This window comes from Amaranthus tricolor, chromosome 16, assembly GCF_026212465.1.
Source record: "Amaranthus tricolor cultivar Red isolate AtriRed21 chromosome 16, ASM2621246v1, whole genome shotgun sequence".
NCBI classification, from domain to species: Eukaryota; Viridiplantae; Streptophyta; class Magnoliopsida; order Caryophyllales; family Amaranthaceae; genus Amaranthus; species Amaranthus tricolor.
The window spans coordinates 5357309-5368577 of NC_080062.1; the positions used below are offsets into that span (position 1 = coordinate 5357309).

Below are 11269 nucleotides of genomic sequence, written 5' to 3' on the forward strand. Positions count from 1 at the left end.
CATTATTATTGTTATTACTATTTTTTTAATATAATTTCCCCTTTTTCTTTTTTCATTTTCTCTTCTAATATTATTAAGGATGTTAATCCTCATAATTTTCCTTTTCCCTCCTCCAAAAAAATTACTCCCATTTATTATAATTAGTATTCTTCAATCATCTTCCATAACATAATTAATTTATTTAATAAAAATGGATTCAGCATCCATGAAATATATTTATAGAAGGCAATGTGAGCAAAATTTAATGCATTTATTTGCATTAAGGAGAGGAATTTTTTATGAACATGATATTTTTCAAAGGATACTTCCTTTTACCATGGTTAGATTAACCCTTTTCTTTATCATCTCTCAAGCTTTTCGTCGTCTTCTCAAGCCTTTTAAGCAAACAGAATTTGTATGCGATTTGCTGGTATGAAAGTATGCATTTTTATAATTTTTAATTTCTCACAAAAATATTTTATTTGATTTTTTTATTCTAATTGAGTTTATGTATCATGTTTTAAGGTTTTGTAAGATAATTTTTATCACAAATTTCTTAAATGAAACGGCGTCATGATAAGATTATCTTTATTGGACCGACTCATGTATATTTAGTCTATTAAATAGATCAATTAGAAAAATAAATTAATTATATAGATTTATCTTATGGTGAGACAGTCTCATATAAAATGAGTTTGAATTTTTAATTTATAAATATAAACTAGGGATGTAGTTAAGTCATATCTACTTACATATTAATCGCCTAAAACTCTTAAGAGTGTTTAACCATTGATTATTGTTAGTAGCGTTAGTGTTTTTGTTTGTTATTTAAGCCAACCGATCATTTAGTCGGCTGTTATAGAAACATACTCCCTCCTATTCAGCTGAACTGTACCATTTGACTTTTCACACTTGCCGAGGCAACATTTTAACTCTTAATATCTCAAATTATGCTTAATTAAAAATTATAAAAAGTTGATATTAATAATCCTTGTATTGAGACAAATCAAACAAGATCCCATATGACTATGTTTTAACTTATAGATTAAGAATAAAATACAAATTAAGAATGATAAGTGAATAGTGCCAAAAAAAAATGGGACAATTCAGCTGAATAGGAGGTAGTATGATAAAACTTAGTTATTAGTTTTGTCAGTTTACCAAGAGAAAAAGTGAGTCAAAATTTCAAAAATAACAATGAATACTAATCCGGTAATTCGGTAATTTTTTTATTTTGGTTGAAAGTATATAAATTTTATGAATTAAAATAAAATATATTGCACACCATCCCTCTCAATAAAACTACACATTGGACTTTGGTACTAATTTTCATGAATCAAATCTCACTTTATCTATATTTATAAGTTTCAACATAGTTAAATAAAATGTTATTTAGTTAAATAAAATGTTATTTAGTTCATTTCAATGTATTAATATCAACTTGTCGTATAGTTTTTATTTGTATATAATTAGAAATATTAGGAATTGAATTAATGTATAATATATTTAGTAAAAAACCCAATTAGACACTTTAATTTGTTGGAGTATCATAGTTCATATACCTTAATTTTTACACTTATTTGTGCATTACCAAAGAGCGCGTGAATTTCTTTTTGTCCTCTCCTTGGCGGGGTACTAGTATGATATGTCCACTACCCTCCTCTTGATTTCGAATCCTTACTTGTACGGGATATATACTGGGTTGATGACTTCGATTTTGACTATGAATATTGTGCATCACCAATTGAATCAATGTCCAATGCAATTTATGTACAAGTTTATTAATTTTCTTGCTTGAATCTTGAAATTTATCACCTTGCATTTTTTTCAGACAGGAATTATTTTAGGACCATGTGTCCTAGGAAGAATTTACAAAAAGTACAACATCATAACAGATAGGCCTAATCAAATACAATTCATCAATGTGGTTGCCTACATGGGTGTTCTTTATCATGTATTCCTAATTAGTATAAAAACTGATTTTGGTGTCCTTAAAAGGAGTGGAAAGAAAGTATGGGTTATAGGACTATCCTCTCTTTTTGCTTCATTCTTTGTTATGGCTTCTCTTAATGATCTACTAAATCCTCTTACATTCAAGACTCCTTTCCTTGTCTACATATTTGTCTTCCAACATTCGTCGACTTGGTTCACAAACCTAGCTCCGATCCTAGAAGAACTCAACCTTTTAACTACCGAAATGGGGCAACTTGCATTGGCCTCATCGATGACTAATGAAGTCGTTACATGGTGCTTTTGGATGTACTTACTGATCACTAATTTGTTTCATTTACGCGGTTTTTACAATGGTGTTATGCCCCTTTGTTTAGTTGTAGGTTCGATTATGTTAGGTTTAAGGCCGGTTTTGATATGGTTTATCAAACGGGTACCTCAAGGCGAACCGGTTAAGGAAGTGTATGTTATTGGGATTTTACTAGGGGCTTTTGTTATGTCATTTATTAGTGATATTGTAGCTGGATCTCCTGTTCTAGGAGTTGCATTTCTTGGTTTGGTTATACCGAGTGGCCCCCCTTTAGGCAAAATAATTCAACAAAGGAGTGAAATGTTCATTAAGATTTGTCTACTTCCTTTCTTTTACTTGGCTATTGGTGATATGACTGATATATATGGTATAAGGGATCTTAAGGCTCATATTGGATTCCAATCAATTCTAATTATTGGTTATTGTATTAAGACATTTGTTACCATGTTGGTTGCAATGTATTATAAGATCAGCCCTAGATTAGGATTGGCTCTTGGTTTAGTGATGGATACAAGTGGGGTACTCAATGTTATGGTTTTCTTGAGTTACACGCTACGTCAGGTAAATTAACATTTATTTGGATATCATTTGCAACTTCATATATATCAATAAAAAAGTAAATATGATTGCACATGTCATTTACTATAGTCCATAGCTATAAATCTTTGGCTATAGTGAGAATGTACATTTTCTAAGAGATCGAAGTTAAAAAAAAAAAGATCTTTTATGCATTGAAGGAAAGATTAAAATTAATAATCCAACTTATTATTTATTCGCTGAAAACCAAACACCTTTAGATTATACTTAAATAATCTCACACATTGCATGTGTCTGATGAATGTACCCATTCAAAATGGAACCTAGTGTTTTAATGACTCAGACGCTTTGTTTGAAGAATGATGAAAGTTTTATAAAATTGTTCTAATTGTTTAAATGATGTTAATTAGAAGTTATTTTTTAAATGAATGTAGTTAAAATTCAAGTTATTTTTCATAGTTTCAACGAAGTTAATTTAATCTAATTTAATAATCTCGATATCTTAACAAGATGCAGAAAATGTATAGTGACAAGGCAACACACCTAGTGTTGAATAGTTTGGTTGTGACAACAATTGTGACACCACTAGCATTTTACTTGCACAAGGATCGTAATACAAATTGTAACAAGTCCATTGAAGGTTTTGACTTATCATTCTTAGCAACATTAGAGGCACCAAAATTGAAGATCCTAGCATGTATTGATACCGATGATGAAATCTCCGGCATCATTTCTTTGTTGAATGTTTCGAGTCCCTCGAAATCGCACCCCATCGATGTTTATGTGGTGCATTTATCGGAATTTGTAGGTCAAGCAACACCTATACTGATGGTTCATCGAGATCATAAAAGAATATGTGACTATAATGGTTGTGTTCATATAATGACTGCATTAAAAAGTTATTGTGAAAAATCTGAGGGTGGTATTAACATTCAATTGTTAACTATGATCACACCATTTAAGAGCATACATGAAGGTATTTCTTTCTTAGCTAGGGAAAAAATGATTCCTCTTCTTATTGTGCCTTATAATTATACTAGTCAAGGGCTTGCGCTTAATAGGAATTCCTCGAGTGATCTTAATCGTAAGCTACAATTACACATGCCTTGTACGATTGGAATTCTTGTTCATAGGGATAAGGCTAGTAAGCAATGGAATTACAAAGATACGTTCTCTTATCGTGTTCATGTTATTTACTTCGGAGGGGAAGATGATCGAGAAGCGTTAGCATATGCAACACGAATGTCTAGACACCCGCGTGTTAGCATTACCTTAACACGAGTTGTGGTTAAAGAAAGCCAAGGTACTAATAAACACGACAAGAAATTGGATGATTTTCAGTTAGCTTTGTTTAAGACTAGGGTTGTTGGTAAGAGTCGAGCTCATGTTTTTCAACAAATTTATGTGCAAGATTGGTTAAAAGCACTTGATGTAATCAAATCTTTTGACAACAATTATGAACTTGTTATGGTAGGAAGACGACATGGTGAGACTACCGTGAGTGAAAAAGAACTATCGGTTTTGTGTGAGAATCCGGAATTAGGCTTAATTGGTGAAATTTTTGTTTGCAATGAACTTCGTTGGGGAAACACCTCTATTTTGGTAATGCAACATTGTAGAAATATTGGTAGAGATGAAGTTTTAGACAATCTTAAGGTATTGGAAGACAATGTATGATGACTACGTTTCGATGGGTTCGAGTTTTGAGTTTTAACAACACGAAAATCTCGATACAGGCTCGAAATGCCATAATTCACGGATCTAGGTCTTGCTTCTTTATACCGAATATATACATCTTCTAAGGCACTTGAGAGGTTGAAGTTTGTAATGTGTATACTTTAGATTGATAAACATAGAAGATTTGTAGAATTATAACTTATTTTACCTCCTGTTCAGCTTAAGTGTTCCATTTGATTTTTGACATTATTTATCAATCACTTTTAAGTTGTATAATATTCTTAATGTATAACATATAACATAGTCATGTAGGACCTTATTTGATTTGTCTCAATATAAAAATTAGTCATATCAATTTATTATAATTTTTAATTATGCACAATTAAAGATATTAAAAATAAAAATACTACATTGGCAAATGTCTCAAATACAATAAGACATTTAGGCTGAATAAGATAGAGTACTTCATATGGAAGTGTGGCTACTCGTCTATTCGCATTTTCAAGTATGTACTTGTATCAAAGTTTTGGCACATTAACATTAATATAATACTTTAACTCTTTATTTTGAAATAGTCTCTAGATTAAATTTTCTCAAAGATAAAAACACACGAATTTGAGTAATAATTATCCATGCAAAAAATGATATATATAATGCATAAATCTATAAAAGTTAACGTTTTTTGAAAAAAATAACAGAGAGGAATCTAAATCTAGGCCTGCCTAAGCAATGGTCTAAATCACTCAAAATTCCTATTAATTAATATTAAATTGCATAATTTATAACACTGAACAATCAAAATGACAACCTAGTTGTTCAATTATGCAAAGATTATGATCCACCCACCTTGTAGTATTATATTGGATTCATTCCTTCAATATAGCATCGAACAAGTATGATACTAAATTCATTTTCCAAAATTTTTTTATTTTTTATATTAGTAACAGAATTAATACAAGATCAATAAAAATAAATCATCAAAATATTAATGCTAGGCTAACTTCTAAATTGTAACCAAAAGCAAAGAAATAAAGTACAATAACATAGAACTATGAAAGATTTTAATGGAGAATAGTAATTTTTTTCTCTATGCACTAAATAATAATATTATATATATATATATATATATATATATATATATATATATATATATATATATATATATATATATATATATATATATATATATATATATTGATCAACAAATTGGTAGATCAATTGGTGGAGCTTGTAGAGTCTCCAACTCTCCCACTCCATCTTCCACTAAAAATGCCATAGCTAACCCCCAAGTGATGTGCACATCCAAGTGACAATGCATCAACCATACTCCTGCAATTTTTAAAATAAATTTTTTGTTACCAACATTGTATTTGGATAACATTTTCAAAGGAATAAAAATAAAGAAAAACAAATTGAAGGGATGGGAAAGAAAGGGGAGGCAAGATACGTGTGTTTTTCTATCAAATCTTTTCAAAGTAGGAAGAGTTTATTTTGTTTAAAATAGAAAATTACGACTTTTCCTTCCAATTCTGATTCCTTCAGTTTTGTTACTTCCCCTAATGATATCCAAATGACAGAAATTAATTATTCTTTCATTTTTCTTTCCTTTCTTTTCCTTCATTCCCCTATTTGAATGTAGTACAAGAAATCTAAAATTATCATGGTTGGACCATATAATTTAGCTAAGATATAACTTTTCTGTTTTTGTGAGATTGCATTGGTAATAAGTCTGTTTGGCAAATGGCTATTTGCGAATTATCAAATCAACAGTTTACGTCGATTGTTATGGAGATGTTAAAGTAGATCAAAAGGCCCACAATCAATGAAATAGCTACTTTTTGATTTTGGCATAAAAGTCGGTCTTTTGGCTCCCTGAACAACAAAAACACCAAAAGCTGGAAATCAAGTAAAAACACAAAAAAAAGGTCATTTTCAAAGCACATCGAATAAGACAATATGATATTTTTCATCACAACATGTCAGTATGTCACTATCGATAACAAATGCATATAAATGAACGAGTATTTGTCGTACCTGGATTGTCGGCGACGAATCGGATGACAACCCATCCATTGACAGGCACACCAACAGTATTCCTCATAGGAGGATCCACAAGGTTAAATTTGTTGGTATCCTTGTTTGAATCAAAATTGCCAAATCCTTGAGCAAGTATATAAAAGTCATAACCATGTAGATGCATAGGATGATTTTCCCCTGTAACAATACTAGTACCTTGAATAACAATTTGCACCCTAGAACCATACTTTAACTTGTACAACCTAGTACCCGATTGTGGTTGCCAAAGTGCCCGACTAACGTTGCCTGTGTAATCAAATTGAACTGGCGGTTGGGCTGGAAAATCGACGGAGAAAACCCCAGGAATACCGAATTTATGGGCTTGAAGAAGAGACCAATTTGACGGAAGAACAAAAGATACGTTGTTCATGCTAGCAGTAAATCTGGTACCATTTGGACCTTGACATTGATTTTGACTAAAATTTGGTGGGCATTGGTTAAGTCCGAGGCCTACGGTAAAAAATAAATTTTCCTCAACTTCTAGTAGGACCGGTAGCTCTGGGACCCGTCTTGGGCTCCGGAGTTTGTTTGTGAATGCGGTAACTGTTGCAGTGTTGTTGAATACTGGTAAAGGTGGGAATATAGGGGTGGGCTTAGGAACTCCCCTAGGGGGACATACAAGAGACTCGTATTCGAGTATGGCGGTGGTGGTGGTGTTGTCGAAAGCGACGCCTTGTGCACTTTGATACGGCTTAGCAGCGATGTAGTACCGGCCAGGAGCTTGGTTGCCAGAGATCAAGACGTCGGTGGTTTGACCAGGTCCGAGCATTAAGACGTTGGTCGTAAAGGGTTTTAAATAACTTGCATCTGCGCCAATCACCGTGAACGGGTGGTTGGCAACAGAGAAAAAGAGTTCTTGATTGAGGGCAGCATTGATCACTCGTAAAAGATGTGTCTCGCCTACGTCGATTGGGACAACGGTAGTATCTGTATAGAATAATTTAAATTTGGTTAGTTTAGCTAATTTTTTTTGTTTGTTACGTAAACTAGGTGAAATGAAACACACTTCTAGTATATCTGTATATCAAATAACACAAATTCTTAAATAAGACAGTTTCACGGTGAAACTATTTTTATTGGCCTAGTTCAATGTACACCTGTTTTGAAGTGATCATTTATTACTTACAATTTTAAAGTGATCACTTTTTATTGTCTTAAAGTGATAAGTTACAACCTTAAAGTGATTACTTGATTACAATTTTAAAATATGATCAATTAGAAAAATAGGGACAGTTGGCGGCGCCTTATCCATGTCTTAGATTACTAAACCCGTCCCTTTTACCCATCCTTTCTTTTTGTTCATTGCCTTTAATTATCGTTCTTTACCTCTTTCTTTACTTTTATCTTTATATTTGTACGTATTCTACTTATTTTATTTGTAAGTTGTAGGTTTCTCTCTCTTTGAAGACCTTTTTATAGCCGAGGGACTCTTTGACTGTACTCTCCTCTATGTGTTTGAGCTGTCGTCTGTCTTCCCTCCCCAGACCTTGATCATAGTTTTCTATGAGCGGAATACATTGAGTATGATGATGATGAGAAAAATTAATGGGTTGATTATACAGACTCGTCTGTCATCTAATTTTGCACATTTGACAAAGTACTACTTCAATTCTAAATATCTCTAATTATGATTGGTTAAAAGTTACCAAAAACTAATCTTAATCATTTATGTTGACACAAATCAATCAAAATTTCATTGAACGATTTTTTAACTTATATAGAAATTTGTGGATAAAATACAAACTAAGAGTAAATGATAAATTGTGCTAAAAACAAAGAATAAGAAAGGAATAATTTAACGTAATACTATTTTTTTTTTTTGAAAGGATTTAACGTAATACTAGATATACATTATATATATGCTAATATTTTTTTAGTTTTCTTTTGTTTTAATTGGGCCAAAAACCCTCTTGAACAGTTGATGCATCCAGGTTTATTAAGACTTTTTTTCGGCTAGTCTCTTGAGAGATCATCTCTTTGAGAGACGTATCTCAAGCCTAACCCATTAAAGATTAATGTTTATTTATCGTATTCTTAATGTCTAGTTACATTATCCTTAATGCTTACTTATTGTATCCTTAATGTCTATTTTTTTCAATATCTTAAAATGTCTACTTATATTATTCTTAATGCCTATTTGCAATATTTTAAAAAATATATAATGGACCGACCCAATTAGAGATGGTCTTTCAAAATAGACCCTCTCACAAGAATTTGTGTTTTTTTGTTTTTTTTTTTATGGAAATTGTATGTTTTTTATGATAAAAAGTAATATTTATTTATTTTCATTAAACAATATTTACAAAATCAAGTACTCAACTTTTCTAAGTAGAAAGTAAAATAAATTAAATTTTCCTTGAAAAGTTTATCTAATAATAACCAATTTAATGCAAGAGTGGGTTGAACATCCTTTAAAAAAGATTGGTTCGTAAAAAAATAAAAAACTTCTTTCTTTTTAAAGCAGTAATGTATTTTACCTTTTTAGTTAGCCCCAATAATATGCATTTTGATTGCCTTTAAGTGGTAATTAAGGTCCAACTTAATACTTGTCTAATCCATGTTTAACAATATATATGTTTGTAACATGAATAATTAATTATAGGGTCGTAGTTCATTATTTTTAATTATAAGGTAAATCAAGTAAAGGTGAAGACTTTGTAAATATTGAGTTTTAAATATTTTCTGAAAAGTGATATCAGTTGTTCAATTAAAATAAATTCTAATACTCTAATACATAAATTAATAATACTTTGAAGATATATAAGATATAGTTAGTATACGTTATACTATATTGTGTTATACGATATTGTATATGTAGATCATAATATATAAAAACACAAACCTTGCTGAGAGCAGTTGTAGAGGTCTCCCGGTTGGCCGTTGATGGTGTAAGCATCGGATACATTGGGGGCGGCTCCCGTCCTAGCGGCTTGTCTAATGACTTGAACTGGGTCGCGGTTCCACCATTCACCTGTTTTTTTGTCATTAACATTGTTATCATCAATTTTTATAATATTGTATGTAATAAAAACTGTAAAGCTGATAGAGTACATATAATGAATATACCAAGAATAATGGGTGTTTCACGGCTTGGCTTATTAAAAGGGTAAGGAATTCCTTCTCTAGGACGAATTACTAGAGCTCCGTAGACCGTTGCTCTTAGCCAGGAGCTATGAGCATGCCACCATAGAGTTCCTTCTTGACCATTGATTGTGAAGCGATACGTGTAACTACCTCCTGGTCTAATAGGACATTGAGTAACGAATTCTGGTCCGTCAGCCCATCCGGTCCTCATTTGTCTTATTCCGTGCCTAGGATTATAAACCAAAAATAGGAATTAAAAGAGAAAATTTTTAAAGGTATATATAACTATGGCATGCCATGTAAAAGTGTTCAAAAACAGATTCGATAATCTGATATTTACCCAATTTTGGAAACGAATCCGACTTAACCCGACTTTAAAATAAATTTAAAAATTAAAATAATGTAAAAATCAATATAATTTAATTTTAAATCCACCCAAGAAATCTGACCCAAAATTAACCCGACGATCTTAATTAACACCTTTTTGCTAATGCAATGCATACATTTAGGATGATGGTCTTTATTTCAAGCATGCTATATTTACCAATGAATGGTGACATTGTATTTTGCTCTGTTAACAACATTGATTACAAGAGTATCACCCTCAAAAACTTCCAATGTGGGTCCAGGAAATTGGCCATTCACTGTTATTGCATTCACAGTTTTGCACAGTCTTTTCACCGGTACCGCTTGAACCTATATATAATAGATAAACACAAATTTAATTTATTTTTTCAACTTTTTAATTTTTCTTGAAAAAATACATATTAATAACTTCAATTATTATCTATTAAATCAAAATAATCTCAACTATTAATTATTTCATATAATTTTAAATATGGGGTGTACTTTTTAAAAAAAAATCCCAACTATTAATTTTTCTCTTGTAATGCACCCAATTTGGGCTAACTGCGAGCATGAAATCGATCCATAGTTACGTTTATTTCGAGAAAGTACGATTCATACTTAGAATTGTTATGGAATAACCTATAGTTGAGATTATTTTGAGTGAATAAACAATAGTATTTGAGATTATTATTGTATATTTTTCCATAAAAATTCCTCCAATTGTTATAAATAATATGTGATCAAACATGAGCACATGTTGTACCCAAGTGCACTTAAAAGGTATGTAATAGTAATTAAATATACTTTTTACGTTCATTTTGTTCAAGTTTATGTAACGAGCATATATTTATTCATTCCATAAATAAGCACAAAACGAACTAAAAATGCACTTGGCTACAGTGCAACTACTTTTTTAATTACATTCGAATGCACGTAACTTTTATCTTACGTTGTATAGTTAACTTACCACGAAATGATGATATTGAACTTTTGCGGAAACCAACGAAAACAAGGTAGCCAATAATAAGACAAGTCCTTGTACATAATAGGAAACCATTCTTAATTCGCTCTTCTTGCTTTTACGCTTGTTCTTGCTCTTGCTCGTATTGTTAGTAAAAGAAACGTGTCGATTTTTCTTGTCTACTTTGTGAATGTAGGTTGCGGAAGATTAATTAAGGATAGCTTGAAGGCTAGGAAGAACTAAAGGATGAATTTATAGTAAGGGAAGATATAGAGAGGAAGGTTGTTCTAAGGTTGGCAGATTAGGTTAAGTGCAAATCAGCAAGAAAACTCCAACTAGAAGCTCTA

General features: G+C 31.3%; 2 protein-coding genes across 2 annotated transcripts; one reads left to right on the forward strand and one right to left on the reverse strand.

The window, feature by feature from the left end:
* Positions 1–190: 190 nt before the first annotated feature.
* LOC130803101 (cation/H(+) antiporter 15-like) lies at positions 191–4575 on the forward strand. The gene is made up of 3 exons (XM_057667280.1): positions 191–409; positions 1811–2800; positions 3293–4575. Exons 1-3 carry the CDS (start codon positions 191–193, stop codon positions 4451–4453), a joined length of 2370 nt encoding a protein of 789 aa, XP_057523263.1. The 3' UTR covers positions 4454–4575.
* Positions 4576–5651: 1076 nt separating this feature from the next.
* Positions 5652–11018, reverse strand: LOC130802458 (laccase-12-like). The gene is made up of 6 exons (XM_057666476.1): positions 10929–11018; positions 10158–10309; positions 9596–9840; positions 9372–9500; positions 6488–7456; positions 5652–5782 (listed from the first exon to the last, which is right to left on the reverse strand). Exons 1-6 carry the CDS (start codon positions 11016–11018, stop codon positions 5652–5654), a joined length of 1716 nt encoding a protein of 571 aa, XP_057522459.1.
* Positions 11019–11269: the final 251 nt, after the last annotated feature.

Bases quoted from the DNA above. Each gene is read 5' to 3' on its own strand.
- LOC130803101 (XM_057667280.1), top strand. From the start codon at position 191: ATGGATTCAGCATCCATGAAATATATTTATAGAAGGCAATGTGAGCAA. The intron at 410-1,810 runs GTATGAAAGTAT...CATTTTTTTCAG, and splicing joins AATTTGTATGCGATTTGCTG to ACAGGAATTATTTTAGGACC. The intron at 2,801-3,292 runs GTAAATTAACAT...AACAAGATGCAG, and splicing joins TGAGTTACACGCTACGTCAG to AAAATGTATAGTGACAAGGC.
- LOC130802458 (XM_057666476.1), bottom strand. From the start codon at position 11,018: ATGGTTTCCTATTATGTACAAGGACTTGTCTTATTATTGGCTACCTTG. The intron at 10,310-10,928 runs GTAAGTTAACTA...TATTATATATAG, and splicing joins TTCAATATCATCATTTCGTG to GTTCAAGCGGTACCGGTGAA. The intron at 5,783-6,487 runs GTACGACAAATA...TAAAAATTGCAG, and splicing joins ATTCGTCGCCGACAATCCAG to GAGTATGGTTGATGCATTGT.